Raw genomic sequence first — 18,343 nt, 5'->3', positions numbered from 1 at the left:
CCATACAATATACCCAGGAATCGCCCTAGACCTCCAAGGCACAGACAAAACCAAGCGCAAACAGGTACCTCCCACCCATCGGGACAGAAACAATTTTGAAGCGTTGGTCGAGGGTCTGCATGACCACCTCTTGACGCCACCGCCTACTTGCCCATTTGGCCATCGCCTCCAGGTTTTCCACCATGCCTGGCAGCAGATTACCCAGGACCATTGGGCCTGGAAATAGTTCAGTCTGGTTACTCTATCCCCTTTATATCATACCCTCCTACCCTTCCCCATTCCTCTTCAGGGACCCCTCTCACGAGCACCTACTTCGCGTAGAAGTGGCTCATCTTCTACAGATAGGTGCAGTGGAACCTGTGCCCACACCACATCGAGGAAAAGGATTCTACTCCCACTCCTTTCTGACCCAGAAAATGACCGGGGGATGGAGGCCTATACTGGACCTACACCAACTGAACAAATTCGTAAGGATACAGAAATTCAAGATGGTCACACTGGACACAATAATACCTGCACTGGAACAAGGGGACTAGTTCACAGGCCTCGACTTACAGGACGCCTATTTTCATATATCCATTCATCCACCCCACAGATGCTTCCTACGGTTCGCAATCGGTCATGACAATTTCCAATACAGGGTTCTCCCTTTCGGACTCTCCACAGCACCAGGAGTATTCTCCAAGACCCTAGCTGTAGTCGTGGCCCACCTCCGCAGACACAGGATCATACTTTTCCCCTATCTAGACAATTGCCTCATCAAGGGCAACTCATACAAGACGCTTCAAGCTACCCATTTCGCCATCTCCCTCTTCCACAGCTTGGGCCTGCAAATAAACGTCCAAAAATCCACCCTGACATGTACACAGCAGATCGAATTCATTGGAGCTCACCTGGGCTCAATTCGAACCAGAAGCTCACTCCCACACAACAGATTCGTCGCTATCATACACCTCATACTTATGCTTTCTGTTCGTCCCAGAATACAGGCAAGAATTTGCCTACCGCTCCTTGGCCACATGGCAGCCACCGCCTTCGTGGTCAAGTACACCAGGCTGCACATGAGATGTCTTCAGGGCTGGCTCAACTCAAACTACAAACCCAGCAGGCACAGCCTCTGAATGCTGCTAACTACTCCAGCGAACGTACTAGCTTCCCTGCAGTTGTGGACAAGACCAGAGAAGCTTTGCATGGGCAATCTCTTCCAACAACAATCCCCCATGCTCATGGCTCACCACTTCCCTGATTGGTTGGGGAGCACATCTGGGGGGGACACACGGCACAAGGCCGTTGGTCCACGCCAGAGATGCATCTACACATGAATCTCCTAGAGCGCAGAGCAGTGAGACAAGCCTGCCTTCACTTTCTTCCCCTCATAAAGAATAAATCTATCTGGGTCCTAACGGACAATATAGTATTTACATCAACAGACGGGGGAGCACAGTCGCACTCTCTATGCATCCTATTGTGGAATTGGTGCATACAATACCACATACAAATTACTGCGTCGTACCTACCTGGTTGTCACAACACTACTACTGACACACTCAGCAGACACTTCTCCAAAGAACACGAATGGGAATTGCACCCCGTGATACTACAACAGCTCTTCTCTCAATGGGACACCCCATCAGTAGATCTCTTTGCCACAATCCAGAATCGCAAATATCGTCTATTTTGCTCCAGAGCAGGATTCAGGACTGCATCCCTAGGATGTTGTTCCTCATCTTGTGGAACAACTCGCTCATGTACACCTTTCCACCGATCCCTCTGATACACAGGGTCCTGTGCAAGATCAGAGACGGCAAGGCCCAGGTTATACTCATTACCCTGGCTTGGTTGAGACAGACATGGTATCCTTACCTGCTCCACATGTCCGCTCGTTTTCCACGGACTCCGGCCAACAGACCAGATCTGCTTTCTCTGGATAACGGACGAATTCTTCACTCTCAGCTCCAGAAACTCCACCTGATAGCATGGTTCCTTCATGGTTCCAGACCCATGGATTAGCCTGTTCTGAGCAAGTCCAATATGTCCTCCTGCATAGTAGAAAAAAGTCCATTCATAAAACTTACCTGCAGAAGTGGAAGCGCCTCTCCCTGTGGTGCTCAAATAAACACTTATCACCCCATATTGTGACCCTCCCTAACATCCTAGACTACCTGCTAAAACTAAAACTCTCACCTTCATCAGAGTACACCTCGCGGCCCTTACCACCTTCCATGATTCGTTAGACAGCTATTTACTCTTTGCCCATCCCACCATAAAACGCTTTCTCACGGGCCTACAAAAATCTCTACTCCGAGATTTAGCCATTGGCAACTGCATGGAATCTCAATCTCATTCTTCGCGGCCTTCTGAAACCTCCATTCGAGCCCTTAGCTACCTCATCTCTTCTTCATATGTCCATGAAGGTAGCTTTCTTGGTTGCTATAACATCAGCAAGGAGGGTAGGGGAAATACCGTAAGCGCCCTGATGGCCTACCCCCCTACACAACCTTATCTAAAGACAAAGTTACCCTGCGACCACACCCTAAATTTCTTCCTGAGGTGGTGTCCACCTTCCACCTTAACCAACCAATATAGCTATCCACATTCTATCCCAAACCTCATGAGACTCCGCATGAGGCGACTCTGCATATCCTCAACATCAGACGAGCAATTACCTTCTATTTAGACAGGACTAAACCATTTTGTAAGTCCTCATGACTATTTGTCTCCATTAATGAGAGATCAAAGGATGCAGCCATTTCTAAATAGCACCTTTCCAAGTGGATCTCTGACTGCATCAGATTCTGTTACCACATTCAGAATGCTCAACGGCCCAAAGGCATCAGAACTAATTCTACTCGAGCCATGTCAACATCTGTGGCCTTCCTACCCATTCCTGATATCTGTAATGCAGCCACGTGGTCATCCGAACACACATTTACCAAACATTATACTATCACGCAGGATACCATGGCAGACACCATAGTAGGCCATACAGTACTGTCTACAGTACTCACTGCCACAACTCCAAAATCCCACCAGCCATAGTGAGTACTGCTTCACATTCACCTGGAGTGGAGCACCCACAGGGACAGCACTCTAAGAAGAAGAGAAAGTTACTCACCTTGCAGTAACTGAGGTTCTTTGAGGTGTGTGTCCTTGTGGGTGCTCCACTCCTCACCCTCCTCCCCTATACTTTGGAGTACTATTCTGACCTCTCCATGGTAGAGAAGGAACTGAGGGGGGCATGGGACGTGTGTGCTCAGGCAGACTCTAATGAGACCGTGAGACAGCAGCTGAGTGCTTGCGTCCCGGGCAGGCACTGCTACCGAAGATCTCTGATCAATGGCGACAGGATGCACCATCACCTGGAGTGGAGCACCCACAGGGACACACATCTCGAAGAACCTCAGTTACTGCAAGGTGAGCAACTTTCTCTTATCTTTCTGTACTTCAGCCTCTAGGTTAGTGGAATATGTCCATACAGTGGAAGTCTTGGTTTATGCACTTGTTTTTGTCTCTCTTTTTTTACTGAAGACATCCTTGTAATGGTGGTGTAATCCATGCAAGGTAGTATAGCAACAGTGTAGGAGTCAGTTACAAAGTCCCTAAGATGATCCTACAGGATTGACTGAGTTCAGTATCAATTTTGTGTGCATGGCTCAAGCACGACCATACTGGGGCACAGTGCTCTGCAGTTGATCCTCCCTTCCCCTCAAGTACACCAAATGTTTATAGTGCTCAAGCATTGTACTATCCCACAAGAGCTAGAGTTTTTGCTTAGCCTGATGGTGTTTCGGTGAAAGGCGTACACTTGTTTCTTGGTCAGGAACTATGTACGATGATAATTCCTGTGTACACTCAGGAATCCCGCTAAATTGTGCTCAGTGCCTTAAATCTTTGCAAAGATCACTTGAATAAATGAATCTTCACATGTCAGGGGAATTCTTGTTGATCATTTGTGTAAATGTTAAACAGCAAGGGTAATAGCATTGATTCTTGGGGCAATCCATTGTGCTGTGTGTGTCATTGACTTTTTTGACCGCCCATCTCAACAAAGAAATGTTGATTTTTGAGCTGCAAGGAGATGACCTGGAGCATCTTGCTATTTCTCAAAATTCTTGCCAGTTTAAATAGAAGTACACCGCTACCTCGATATAACGCCACCCGATATAACACAAATTTAGATATAATGCGGTAAAGCAGTGCTCCGTGGGGGCGGGGCTGCACACTCCGGTGGATCAAAGCAAGTTCAATATAACACGGTTTCACCTATAACGCGGTAAGATTTTTTGTCTCCCAAGGACAGCGTTATATCGAGGTAGAGATGTACACAATTGTTCACGGTGTGATAAGCAGCTGACAGATCAAAAAACACAGGCCCTGTAATTTTAAATGTTTCAATTATCTGTGATGTATTGAGTTAGGTTTGCAACTTGGCCACAGCATGAACATCCTGGGCAGAAACAGGCGTGGTCAGTCAATTGTCCTTCCACTCTTGGCACTATTCTGCCCATTGTCACCTGCTCATATAGCTTGTAGGTTGAGTAAAGTAAGGATATTCAGTGGTAACTCTTCGCAGATCATCATCAAACATGTATAGTTTACTGAGGATCTTTGCTCCAGCCAGAGTGACTACGCTTGATAGCATTGTACCAGGCATTGTAGAGTGAAGTTCCCAGATCGGGCTTATTCCGATGAATCCAAGCCTAAGGGCCACCCCGATGCTAGGTAGGGCCATGGTATGCATGCCTTTGCACATCGATAAAGAGAGCCTGAGCAGCTGGCATGTTTTTGTCCATCCTGCTGACATGCCTGAAAAGCATGCAACTCTACTTTTGAATATAGTGAGCAATTGGAGGAAGGCCAAATTTCTGCAAGATTAAGGCATTTTGCACAAAATCTAACCACTTTATGCTAGAATTTGGCACTGGCAGTGCATATGGAATGCCTCTAGCCACTCAAGTCTCCCCATTAGAAGGTCTAGTTTTCTGACCCATCTAGAAATACAGGAAGTACACAGATTTGAGAGATTCTGAATTTTGTCTCAGAGCAGAGATGCTTTTTCATCCATAAGTGAGACGTGAAGTTCATGCAGTAGGAAGCATGAGCTGCTTGTTGGAGAACATCCAGTTTGCTCTGACCGTTTGATCTCTGCTTGCATCCTAGATAGATGAACTCATAAAAATGCATGCCACAGTGTTCGACCCCACCTGTACCAAGGGTTCTTGTGCTTCACGGTAGATGACCTTGGTCTTCTGCCATGAGATATTCACCTCCATAGTGTGTGTGACATCTTGGAAACTTTGAAGGGCAGGGCTGAAATTCTCTGGCTTCTCCATAAGCAAAGCAGCATTTTCATCATAGTTTTGTTTGGTGAACAGTTCTTGACCAGCCTTGATTCTGGTATATAGAATAGCAAGTCTTAATATCCAGTTGATATTTTGACAGAATAGTGCCAGGGCAAGAATGTATCCCTGCTGCACACTTCAGGTTGTGTGGAAACACTGGTCTCTTGCACTAGTACCAGACTGAAGGTCATGCACCAGAACATCTGGGACACCAACTCGTTTCAGTGCAAGCAAAAGCAAAAGTGCTGACCTGCCAGCCAAATCAAAAGCCACTTTGCTGTTGATATATGCCACATATTTTTTTAAAAAAGAAGGAAACATTGTCAAAACCACCTAGTTGTGTAGATCTGGCCTGTGTACACAAGTGTTCTTATTACTTTTTCCCTCATCTTCCTGGCCTTGCTCTCTCTGTCTGTTGCAACTTGTTCTATTAAACTGTACGTTCTTTAGGGCAGGGGGCAGCTTTTATTGTTTGTTTGTGTATCACTTAGCACAATCGGCCTGATCCTGATTGGGGCCTTTAGGCACTACTAGAATAAAATATTGATAAATATGCAGCATGGCCACCCACTCGGTATGGTAGAGTTGTGTGTTGGGAATTATATGGCAAAGAAATATGATCATGAAATGATTAACTGAGCATTCTGATTTTTGAAAAAATAAAGGGGCGGTGGAGAACATCTAATTCCTGTTAATAATTTATCATGCAGAAAACAAAATCACTGTTGGGGATGGATTTTTTTCATATTTTTGACTGGCATATTTTCCATGATCACTTTGCTCTACATGGAAAATATGTTGATTTTTATTTTTTAGGGCACAGGTTCCGCACTGAAACCCCGGAAAAGGCTTAGCCTGTACTGTTTCTCTGACAGGTATAAAGTATCACTAATTCTAACAATTAGTGGAAATTCTGTTAACCTTATATATAGGTTACACTTTTGGCAGCATCCATTCTTATGGTGCTGGTTGTTCCAATGATCTCATGTCATCAGAACATGCCTGTTCTCGCCTCAGTCCAGGTTATATTAGTGCTGAGTACTGCTATAATATGGATTGTTCCTGCCCCTTTATGTTATCTGTGCTGGAGGACAGGATTCAAAACTGCAGCCTGACACTGAGGGTTTGGTGCAGCAACAATTTTCAGAGAAAGCTGAGCAATTCAATCCCTTTTCAGTCAAACTATTTTTTAAAATATATTTTAGGAAATACTTATGCCTTAAGATCTTTAAAGAGGTTATTTGATTTTGCTTTTATTGGCAGACATCAGTGTTAGTTCTTTCTTTTTTTTCCTCCGGACCTGGAAACTTGCCAATCCAAATCCTTATGGTGGTGGGTGGAGCAATGGGGAAATGTACAATTATGCCTTGTCCCCCCAGAAATAATCTGTATATTTGATAATAGCACAAATGGATGTTGTGGGGAAGATTTGCACTTTAAAATAAAATATTTCATATGTTTTTGCCAAGCATAATTGTAAAAGTTGAGACTAAAGTAATTAAGGCTAGTCATTATAAAGAATACCCAGTTCACTCTAGATATAGATGGAATAATACCCTTTTGTATTACCCACTTCTCTCAAATTCACTAATTTAACCTAATGTTTAAGTCACTAAAAAGGACACTGCTGTTGAGTTTCAGAATTGCCTTGAGATTGTGTCCCAGGAAGTATCTTCTTTCCACTAATCAAAGGCTAATTCTGCCTTGACATTTTTCCACAAATTCTGGCTAGCTCAGCAGTCTTCTCATTGTCACTTTTGACTGATCTATTTATATCTGTGAGGGTATCAGCTTCCACTGACCGTGGTCCTTAACATAGCCTCAGAAATGTTTTGAACCATGTAAAGGTTCCTTCAGTGAAGAGCCAACAGCGTAATGACTCTGCTGCTGAGCATAGAATTGGAATTGGATGCAATCTTGCCCTGGTACGAGGTGTTAAGATGAATTTTCTCGTATGTTACTCCTTTCCTGAGTTGGCACAATAGCTGCTATTTCAGGGTTTATTATCCTAGCTATTTAAAAAAATAACTTCAAAATACAAACTATTGGCTGGATCTCCCTCTCTCATGTTAAAACCTGCGTAAGAAGGTGAAAGCGGAAGAAAAGCTTTGAAAGGATTCCATTGCTGAACCTCTCACATATTGCTCCCTTGGAGTAAGGGTTTGCCCCTTCCCCCCCTAATAAACCACACTTCAAACCCCATATGTGTCTCAGGAGGTCAGTGCTATGCATATGGAGGCCCTGTGTCCCCAGCTCTAATAGATCTGTACTGCCAGGATTCCCGTCTCCCATGGCTGCTGCTGATATCACCAGCCCCATTATGAAACAGTTAATAGAAGCTCTGGTAGTTCTCCTTTTCCAAGTAAGCTCCATTGGGAACGTTGTGTCTTCCTCCCTCCCAGTCAGTATGAGGCTGCCCACTCCCCTTCCCTCATTCTCCCTCCAACTGTGGATCCTGATCCCACAGAGCCTCATCCGTGTTGCCTTGGAAAGGGAGCACAATGCTAAATAGTAGTCTTACCCCTTCTATGCAAGAATGGGAAGATCATCTCTGTGGTGATCTGGGGGGAAACAATCTGACCCAGTAATTAACAAATAAGTTGACGTACCTAATTTGAGTGACAGTATTTAAGATATACAAGTGCAAAATCAGGTATCTCAAACCAGTAAACCTCCATCCCTTTCATGTAGTTTATCAGCAAAACTGATTTGATAAAAGTATGGTAAAACTATTTGTTCCTGCACTAAGACCATGTACACCAAATTCTAGCCTACAATAATTTTTTTTAAATGTTTTGAATAATTAGTGTTTGATAAAGTGAGAAACTAATAGTACTTATTTGAGCCATGCTGAAGGAGTAGATACTGTGCAAGCTTCCCACACACAAAGCTTCCAGTCCATACTGCTGTTCCAGTTTGGGGAGGGCTTTTAAACAGAGATTACCTATCATACAAAATTGTGTTGTGGTTTTGTAGTGTGGAGACCAATCCTAGAATCAGAATTACTTTTTATATTGGATATACTAACACCTGAAAATGTTTTAAAATAGCCTTAGCTGTTCAAAAAGGTTTCTGATGATCTTGTCGGGAACCCAGAAAAATGTAGAAAATAATGTAATCTAATTGTAGTTTCGTGTGCTGCAGTTTTCAGCTTCTCTAGGCCTAAAGTAATGGGCCATCATAAGACTCGTAAGGGAAGACTCAGTAGAACCAAATAACAAGATGAACAGCCTAGTAGGAATTGGAAACATCAAAAATCACATTTTTTTTACATAAGTGAACCATCGGTCTGTTATGGTAGATGGATCCCATTGGTGACTGACTGGATTCCTCATACCTATTGTAATAGTACCAGCATTTATTTTCATGTTGATCCACTGTGTTAGCAGGTGCTGGAATCCTATGGACTCGTGTCAGGTGTAGCTTGTTATCTCTACCCAGGACATCAGAATAACTCATTAGGCATAGAGAACTTGGGTGTATGATAGAGACGTCTCTGGAGGGAAATTCTGGGGAGAAGCTGAGGATGGGGTTTACATTTCTGTTGTTTGAATTCCCGGTGAAGCTAATCCCAAGTGTGGAGTAAAGTTGGTCTAAATACAGTGTGTGTGTTTGTACGCTGTTCTGGCCAGGACAGGAACTCCACCAGCTTTTGCTCTTTACAAGCAATGTCAGAAGAATCATTAAGTTTAGAGGAGATAGGGGAAAGCCAATTTATGTTTGCACACTTATGATCCACCCTGGCAGAAAACAATTGATTTTTTCTGGAGAAAACTTTGCACAGAGGTAGTCATGACATGCTGCTTCTAAATCATATTGTTTGAATAGTAATGCACCAACCCAACCTGTATAAATATGACACACTTGATTTTTAGAGGTATTGTCCATTTAGTCTTATGGTAATTCTGAGCTTTCTGTGTTTCCATAGTTACATCAGATAGAAGCCAGTACTAGAACATACAGTGTTATTTAATCCCTGGGCACCAGTTAATGGATTCCTCAGTGCTGTGTGCTAATGCAGTAGGAAATTGTTAGTGCTAAACCCAGGGTTTATGGTTAATTTTATAATGTTAGTTCTTCTTCGAGTGCTGTCCCTGTGGGCGCTCCACTTGAGGTGTCAGTGCATCCCGGTGCCGTCAATCAGAGATTTATGGTAGCAGTATCTGTGTGGGTTGTGCATGCGCAGTAGGCGTCTCGCGTGCTGTTGATGCCACGTCTAACGTGCGCACAACTCGAGCCCTCCAGTTCCTTCTCAGTCATCCTTGGCTGAAGATGGAGCTCTGGGCTCTTCCAAACCTTTCAGAAAAAAATAGATTAGTTAGTCATGTAGAAAGTTGTAGTTAGTGTTAATGTTTATTATCAAAAAAGTTTACTTTTATCCAGTTTACCATCCCTGCACTGGGGGTGGTTAACTGTTAAGATGCCTGGCTCCCCAGGCTTTAAGCGATGCAGCTCCTGCCACGAAGCAATGCCCGTTTCGGATGGACACTATTTGTGTGTCCGATGTCTTGGGGCCTACTGTAGCAATGGAAAAGCGAGAACCCAGCGTGACCAGCATCTCAGACTCAAAATAATCTTGATGGAGAAAACTCTCCAACCTGAGCCAGATGTCCTCTCCAGGCGCGCGCGCGCGCGCACACCCCCCCCCACACACACACGCACCCGCACCCGCAGGGACAGGAGACATGCCTTCCTCTAAAACACCAAGGAAGAGGGCACAGATGTCTCTGCAGAGAGCACCGCAGAAACAACAGCTGTCTCCTGCCAGGTCACTACCCCCGATCCCAACGCATGCTCAGGTGAGTACCTGTGATGCTCCGGACACCTTCGGCACTGCCAAGTCCCAAGCGAAGGAGATGGAGTCAAGGCACACACAGCGACATGCCTCCTCCATGGCACCAAATTCACCCATAAGGGACCTGGTACTAAGTGTCTCCTCAAGCACCATGCCTCTGCCCTCCGGCACCGACATCTCAGTCAGCACCAGTTGAGAAAGCCAAGTGAGAATTGACCACGCCGACTAAACCAGCAACCCCTGTGGCTCTGTCCCAATATCAGCCTTGTGTGAGGTGGGATTCGGGGCTCTCCACTGTTCTGCTCATGATTTCAGCTGGGTGGTAGGTGTGCCGGGGACTTAGCTATGAGGGGGGCACTGAGGCTGAAACCGGGAGCAAAACTGCACAGTGCCCCGGCGCTTCCCCTGTAGCTAATGCCCCAAGCTCCAGTGACCCCTGCGGGGCTGAAGCCAGGAACAGAGCTGTGGCTCTGAAGCCCCAAACCCCAGCACTATCCCTGGGTCTAAAGCCTTGAACCCTGGTGCTCCTGCGGGCCAGAAGTCCGGCACCCTCACCTGGAACCCCAGCACTCCAAGGGTCAGAAGTCCGGCACCCCCACCTGGAACCCCAGCACTCCAAGGGTAAGAAGCCCTGAGCCCAGACCACCGACACCCTGAGGCTGCAGCCCCAACTCCTACCACCCTGCAGTGGCAGCCCCAATCCACCTGTGGCTGAAGTCCTGAGCCCCCCCCCCAGTGGCTGATGCCCCAATCCCTGCAGACCTAAAGCCCTGAGCTCTTCCTCCTCCACCCCCCCCCCACCCCACTCCCTGCTGGGCCCTGGAGTTTTTATAGTATGTTGGAGGGGGGGCTCAGAAAGAAAAAGTTTGAGAACCCCTGCAGTAAGTATTTGCTGGGTTTGGGGGTGTTTTGGTCTCATTTGCTGCCTGATTGATTACTTCCAGTTCCACATGGTGTCCAGTTCAAGCATGTTCTGAGGGCACGACTATAAAAAGTAGGTGCGGCAGAGCTTGCCCCCTCAGTTGCTTCCAACCACAACATAAGAACGGCCGTACCGGGTCAGACCAAAGGTCCATCTAGCCCAGTATCCTGTCTACCGACAGTAGCCAATGCCAGGTGCCCCAGAGGGAGTGAACGGAACAAGTAATCATCAAGCAATCCATTCCCTGTTGCCCATTCCCCGCTTCTGGCAAACAGAGGCTAGAGACACCATCCTTGCCCATCCTGGCTAATAGCCATTGATGGACCTATCCTCCATGAATTTATCTAGTTCTTTTTCAAACCCTGGTATAGTCTTCGCCTTCACAACATCCTCTGGCAAAGAGTTCCACAGGTTGACTGTGCGTTGTGTGAGGAAATACTTCCTTTTCTTTGTTTTAAATCTGCTGCCTATTAATTTCCTTTGGTGACCCTTAGTCCTTGTGTTATGAGAAGGAGTAAATGAAATTTCCTTATTTACTTTGTGTACACCAGTCATGATGTTATATACCTCAGTCATGTCCCCACTTAGTTGTCTCTTTTCCAAGCTGGAAAGTCCCAGTCTTATTAATCTCTCCTCAGATGGAAGCTGTTCCATATCCTAATAATTTTTGTTGCCCTTTTCTGAACCTTTTCCAATTCCAATATATCTTTGGATATCTATAACAAGACAGATTAAAAATCCTTAGCAAGTTAGATAAGTGCCTTGTTTTTTTCTGTAAATCGATAGTTATCTTAGTGTTAATTTGGTGTTACTAGTAATTAGAATGGTGGATTTGAAGAACCGGAAACACTAATTTAAGCACTGCCCTGCATTTTTTCCAGCATCTGACACCCATCCTTGATGCCTAAAATGCTTAGGAAAGGGGCACTCTCCTTCTCGGTGTACTATATGCAGGACATTTACACTGCGAGCTAGAAAGGAGAGGCAGAACAGACTCCAAGCCTTCTTCTATAGGAATCCTTGTTGGCTAAAATCGCTGGATCTGAGAATGGAAATAAGAAGCCTGGATTGCTCTAGGACCTTCTTGGTTCCAAGAAGCCCTCTTCATCTTAGTCTTCTGCTTCAGCTCTAAGCTGAAGATCGAAGATTAACCAGTCAGCAACAAAAATCTCAGACTCACTTTCAAAAAGGGTACTGACACTAGCTGAAACTGGCTTGGACAATAGGTATTCTATGCCTGAAGTCTCTAAGGAAATGGGACCTTCGATTCCAAGGAGAAAAAAAGCCAAGATCAAGCATCTTTCTGGGCCTGGTATTGTCTTCTATTTGGGGAACTCATCAGATCCTTCAGATCACGAACGTGCAGATCCAAGACAGACGGGAGACTGAGATTGCACTTTGCAGTCAGTACCTGAGAAACCAGTAAATCACTATATTGCATTGGCACTTACGCCTTCTGAGGTGGTTTCCACAGAGGTACTTGTGGAACTATACTTATCAAATCCATTTTGAGTTTCACCAATAGAAAAGAGAGGTTTGGATAAGGATCTGACACAACAGTCTTCTTCTCACAAAAAATAAAAAAACACAAGGCGGATTCTTCATCACATGGATCTTCTGTGATGCTGCTGCCACCACTCAGAACACCTGCTAGAAAGACTATTTCACCCTTGTCGCTACTACAGATTCCTACCTCTGTGGTATCAGCAATTGATTCCTTGTCAGATCCGGGCTTGGATTCACATTCAGAAGAGGAGATGGATACAACAGTTTACCTGGAGCCTCAACCTCAAAGCCATTTTTGGGAGACAGACTATCACAAATATGCATTTTCTCATGACTGAGATGGTACAGAACTGGACAAATCATCATGAGTGGCAAGTACCTTCCTGGATGCCTTGGTCATACTGGCCAACTCCAGCGTCTCTATTTCAATCTCCTTCAACAGTAATGACCTCAGTTTTGCATGGGGGCAAGGAAATTTCAGTGGCTCCAAGGGATTCAGTGCCAAAACATAAAAAATTCTGCACACAATATTTTAAAATAAATAACACTATATAATCACTCCAGTTTCGATTATTTTGGTAATTTTATTTCAAAATATCTGTCAGCAACTATGTCTGTAACAATACAGACACATACACAAATTCCCCCAGGAGTAGAGAGTTAAAGAAACTCCTGTGACAACCCAGTTCCTGTTTCTCTGCCCTCTCCCCACTGTGACACCAACCGGGAGGCCAGACACCCATACTGCAGGGTGCCCCCCAGCCCGAACACTCAGAACCCCTCCCCACAGATCCCAGCTGCGGGCCCCAGGCCACATACTCTCACACAGACCCCACTCTCCTAGAGCCCAGAGATCAAGAGCCTGATACTGGGTCCCTGGCTTGTGTGGAGTTTCCTGAACACCACTTCCTTCCTTCAAGACACACCGGGAACTTCAGCTGCCTGGAACTCTCCATCTCCATTCCTCTCCCCCTGGCAGTATCTCTGTTTACAAGTTGGGTTCTGCCGAGTCCAGCATCCCCTAATGGTGGCTAGCAGCTCTGCAGCCTATTTCTGTGGGGGGAGAAAGAGGAAATTCTGTCCAGAACATTAATTTTTGTGTAAATTCTACATTGTGCAATGGCGCAGAATTCCCTGAGGAGTAAGGAATGGGAGTAGAATGTAAATGTTCCAATGACTCAAAAGGAAAAAAAATTAGATTCCTTAGGAAGAGAGGTATTATAGATAACTAACTACCTAGCTGTCATGGCTAGGGATCAGTTTCACTTCTCAGACAAGATCTCCCTTTTTACAAAAAAATGTTTCCCGAGGAACACTGCAGACTGCCTAAGGACCTTATTAAAGAGGATCATAATGTTGCTAAACATTCATTGAGAGCATCTTTCAATGTTTCAGATGCATAGTCAGGATCAGTAGCTGCAGCAATAACTATCCAAAGACATGCATGGCTACGCAACTCTTCTCTTCCCCAAGAAATGTGGGAGATGAATGGTTTAGTTCAAAAACTGATGAGTTGTTAGAGGAAAATGAGAGAGTCGGCCCACAGCAAGATCTCTGGGTCTCTTGCAACCTCTTAAGAGAAGAATTCCTACACCAGCTATCAAAGACAATATTACTTACCTTAGTCTTCGTCTTCCTATTTCAACAAAGGCAGACAGTGCTACAGCAACAACAGCCCAATCTTCTTCTTCTCAACACCAGTACAGAAAATGTCCCTTTAAGTCTAAACTGAGACAGAAGAATTCATCCTCCACTTCTTCTTTACCGACAGACCTCAGTTTTGACAAGGGGATAGAGAGCAGCAAGCCAGCTTTGAATTCCATTCCCCTTTTATTTGGAGACCATTTATGCCACTTTTACAGGCAAATGAGTTTGGGACACTATAAAGAACTTTTACACCATCCAGTTCAAGACCATACCTCCAAGCCAACCTCCCATTTCCTTTCTATTCAGGGACTCCTCTACAAGTGAGTGTTACAAGCAGAAATCAACTCTCTGCTAAGAGAGAGAGCAATAGAAGAGGTTCTAATAGATTTCAGAAATTTGGATTTCTATTCCCACAATTTCCTAATTCCAAACAAAGATGGGGGTTGATCATTCAAAGGTTTCATTACAGAATGTTAACTATGGGTTCTATTATTGCTTTCCTTTCCTATCTGGATTGGTTTGCTGCCCTCAAGCTAAAAGATGCTTGCTTTCATATTTCAATAAAGACCATCTCACAGGAGATACCCTGCATTTCACCAGAGAACAAGACCATTTCCAATACAGGTCCACCTTTTGGCCTTTCCACTGCACCCAGAACCTTTTCAAAATGCCTATCTGTAGTGGCAGCTTTTCAGAAAAGATGGGATTTTTGTGCTTCTGTATTTAGACTATTGGCTCCTAAAAGCAGATCCAAACATGAACTGAGAGTGGACACTCATTTCATGTGCTCTGTGTTTCTGAGTTTGCAGTTTTGGATCAATGAAAAAGACATCTCTACTGATACCTTCACAGAGTATCTCTTTCATAGGAGCAGTTCAGTGAAGGCTTACCTTCCAGAGGACAAGAATCCATCTCAGAAAGCAAAGTTCTTCCTCTCCCTTCTAGGTCTCATGGCATCAACCACATATGTTACACCCAATGCGAGACTAAAGATGAGATTTCTTCTACACTAGGGGTGGGGGACGAGAAACTTCAAACCTAAAGACACATGAACCTAATGATTACTATTCCAAACAAAATCCAGAAAACTCTCTTGTGGTGGATGGATCAGGAATCCAGCTGGCACTCAGATCTTTCCTCCCTGAAGTGAAAGGATTTGTGGTTCAGGTGGCCACAGACAGCATGACAGCAATGTATTATATAAACAAACAGGGAGGAGCCCACTCTTCGCAGCTTTGCAAAGAGGTAGAAAAGCTTCGGGAGTGGTGTATTCATCACAAGGTTTATATGGTAGCACTGTGTGAAGCAGGATCCCTCAACCAGTTAGCGGACCAACTAAGCAGAGTGTCCTCCCAGATGCATGAAAGGTCCTCGAAAGACATTGTAATCAGGGACATTTTTGCTCTCTGGGGTACTCCAAATATTTGCCACAAGGTTCAACACCAAATGCTTTTTGTTTCGTTCAAGTGCAGGAGACAGCAGTGGTACACAGACTTACTCCTTCTTTCAAAGGGAAACTTCAAAGTACTTCCACTGTTACTGGACCTTCTGTCACAGCAGCAAGGGAAAGTGTACCATCCAGACCCACTTTTGTTACATTTGACAGCATGGGCAATAGATCTTTGATAGAATTAGAGAAATCTTTCTAAAGATCAAAGGTATAGCTGTTATGTCATTTAGGGTACATTTATCCAAAACTGCAGTATACCAATAGATGGTAAATCTGTAATATCATTGAAGTTTCTAAAAGTTTATTAAATCTTTATTTCCCCTATAAGAAAGACTGTTCCTGCTTGGAATTTAAACTTTGTGCTTTCACAGCTTATGTTTTCTTCCTTAAAACCATTATCTGAGTGTTCTGTATTTTATCTTTCAATCAAGACTGCATTTATCATAGTAGTAACGTCAGCTAGGAGGGTTAATAAACTTGTGCTTTGATGGCTGACCCTCCATTTTCAGTTTTTCATAAAGACAAAGTAGTTCTTTGTCCTCACCCAAAGCATTGATTCCAGAAATAATTTCGGACTTCTATGTTATCCAATCCATTATTCTATCATGGTTGGTTCCCCCCCCCCCCAAATCACACTCAAATAAGAGAGGAGTGAAGTTGCATTGTTTGGACACTAAAAGTGTTATTGTTCTGTTTAGATAAGATCAAGGATTTCAGATTGTCACACAGATTGTTTCGTATGCGGGTAACTGTAAAGGAAATCCCATTACAGCACAAACATTGTCTAGATGGGTCAAACTATCTATAATAGAAACTTATAAGAATGCCTCACATTATCTTCTTTCTGTGATTAGTACACACTCTGCTAGAGCAGTGGTAGTATCCATAGTGTATCAAGACAGGTCCTAATAATTGAAATTTGTAGAGCAGTCACATGAAGTTCAATATGTATCTTTACTAAACTTATGCGCTAAGTCTGATGCTCTAATACAGGCCTGCACAACTCGTAAAGCGGCGAGGGCCACATTACTCCAAAGAAAACAGCTGAGGGCCGAAACTCTCCGGCCCCGTGGAAACACCCCCCCCCCCACGACCTCCCGGCCCCGCAGAAACACCCCGCCCCAGCACCGCCCAGCCCTGCAGAAACAAACCCTCCTTCCCCAGTGCCGCCTTACCAAAACAGCTGTGGGCCAAAAAGGAAGGTTGGGGGTGGGGAGGTGATACTTGATTTTAAATCAACCAGGGGCTCCCAGCTGAAGAGGTGGCTGGAAGCCCTCAGGGGCAAATTAAAGGGCCTGGGGCTCCGGCGGCTGGGGGAACCCGGAGCTTTGCGGGGCTGGGGAAGGGATTTAAAGGGCCCAGAGCTCCTGCCGCTGAGGGGAGCCCGAGCCCTTTAAATCCCAGCCCCAGCCCATCCACTGGAGCCACGGCTGGGATTCAAAGGGCTCTGGGCTGCCTGCAGCCGCGGGGAGCCCTGAGCCCTTTAAATCTCAGCCACGGCCGGGAATCTCTGCGGGCAGCCCAGAGCCCTTTGAATCCCAGCCGCAGCTGAGATTTAAAGGGCTCAGGGCTCCCCGCCGCTGCCAGCAGCCCAGAGCCCTTTGAATCCCGGCTGCGTCTGAGATTTAAAGGGCTCAGGGCTCCCTGCCACTGCCGGCAGCCCATAGCCCTTTGAATCCTGGCCGCGGCTGAGATTTAAAGAGCTCTGGGCTCCCCGTGGCTGCGGGCAGCTCAGAGCCTTTTGAATCCCGGCCGCAGCTGGGATTTAAAGGGCTCTGGGCTCCCCGCGGCTGCAGGCAACCCAGAGCCCTTTGATTCCCGGCCATATGTTGTGCAGGCCTGCTCTAATAGATTCACTCTGCAGTCCTTTTAAGATTTTAAAAAGTAACCTATAGGCCTATTATACAATATCCTGTGTCTGTTACTGAATGAACATAGTCAAAATATTTCTAAAGTTGAAATATTTGACTTCTTAATTAGAATTTATATTATTCTTTTCTGCAGCTTTAAGTAGGAGATAGTATCATAGCATGTGAATTAATGATTGCTATTTTCTTTTGCCAGTACTTCAGCTTAGGCTGCAGCAAAGACGGACAAGAGAACAGCTGGTGGACCAGGGCATCATGCCACGTAAGACTAATTTTATTTACAGTAATTTGTATCATATTTCAAGACATATAAAATAGTTGAAGATGAAAATTTCTAAGGAAAGCAGTCAGGATAACTTTGTCATTTGATGATATTCATTTAATACCTACAGGAAAATTATAGCTAATTTAAATAAGAGGTATTTAAAAAACAAGATTAAAATCAGTAAACTAAATTAATCTGCAGACAGAATAGCCACTGTGGTAGTGTCCCCCTAGAGTTGGAGACATAAGAGCAGACCAATGATAGAAAATATTGAGCCTAATTATTCTTTACAACATTTTAAACTGTGAGTAACTTCTCTGCAAATGATTGAATTACACCAATGAAAGCAAGTGGACAAATAAGGCTTACTGAATGACTTAGGAAGTCAGTTCCATCTCTAATTCTATGATATAGTGTAAAACAAAGTTACTGCTTATTAATTTAGTTACAATTTGAAAATGTAGATAATTTAGATGCTGTTTATTAATCAGGTACAGTTTGAAAACTCAGTTAATTTAGTTATCTTAGTTGTATTTACAGTACTATAT

General features: G+C 44.6%; 1 protein-coding gene across 6 annotated transcripts in view; it reads left to right on the top strand.

The window, feature by feature from the left end:
* Positions 1-18,343, top strand: part of MRTFB (myocardin related transcription factor B) — a 180,898-nt gene that overhangs the window by 112,203 nt on the left and 50,352 nt on the right. For 5 of the 6 annotated variants that reach the window (XM_044978710.1, XM_044978707.1, XM_044978705.1 and 2 more), the window contains one exon: positions 17,727-17,792. In XM_044978710.1, coding sequence (XP_044834645.1) covers positions 17,727-17,792 — 66 coding nt within the window. Of the gene's footprint in view, positions 1-7,822; positions 7,996-17,726; positions 17,793-18,343 lie in introns of those variants that run through there. The other variant, XM_044978709.1, reaches the window with a different exon arrangement.

Source organism: Mauremys mutica, chromosome 11 (genome assembly GCF_020497125.1).
Source record: "Mauremys mutica isolate MM-2020 ecotype Southern chromosome 11, ASM2049712v1, whole genome shotgun sequence".
NCBI lineage: Eukaryota > Metazoa > Chordata > Testudines > Geoemydidae > Mauremys > Mauremys mutica.
This window is presented reverse-complemented; position numbering and strand designations above follow the sequence as displayed.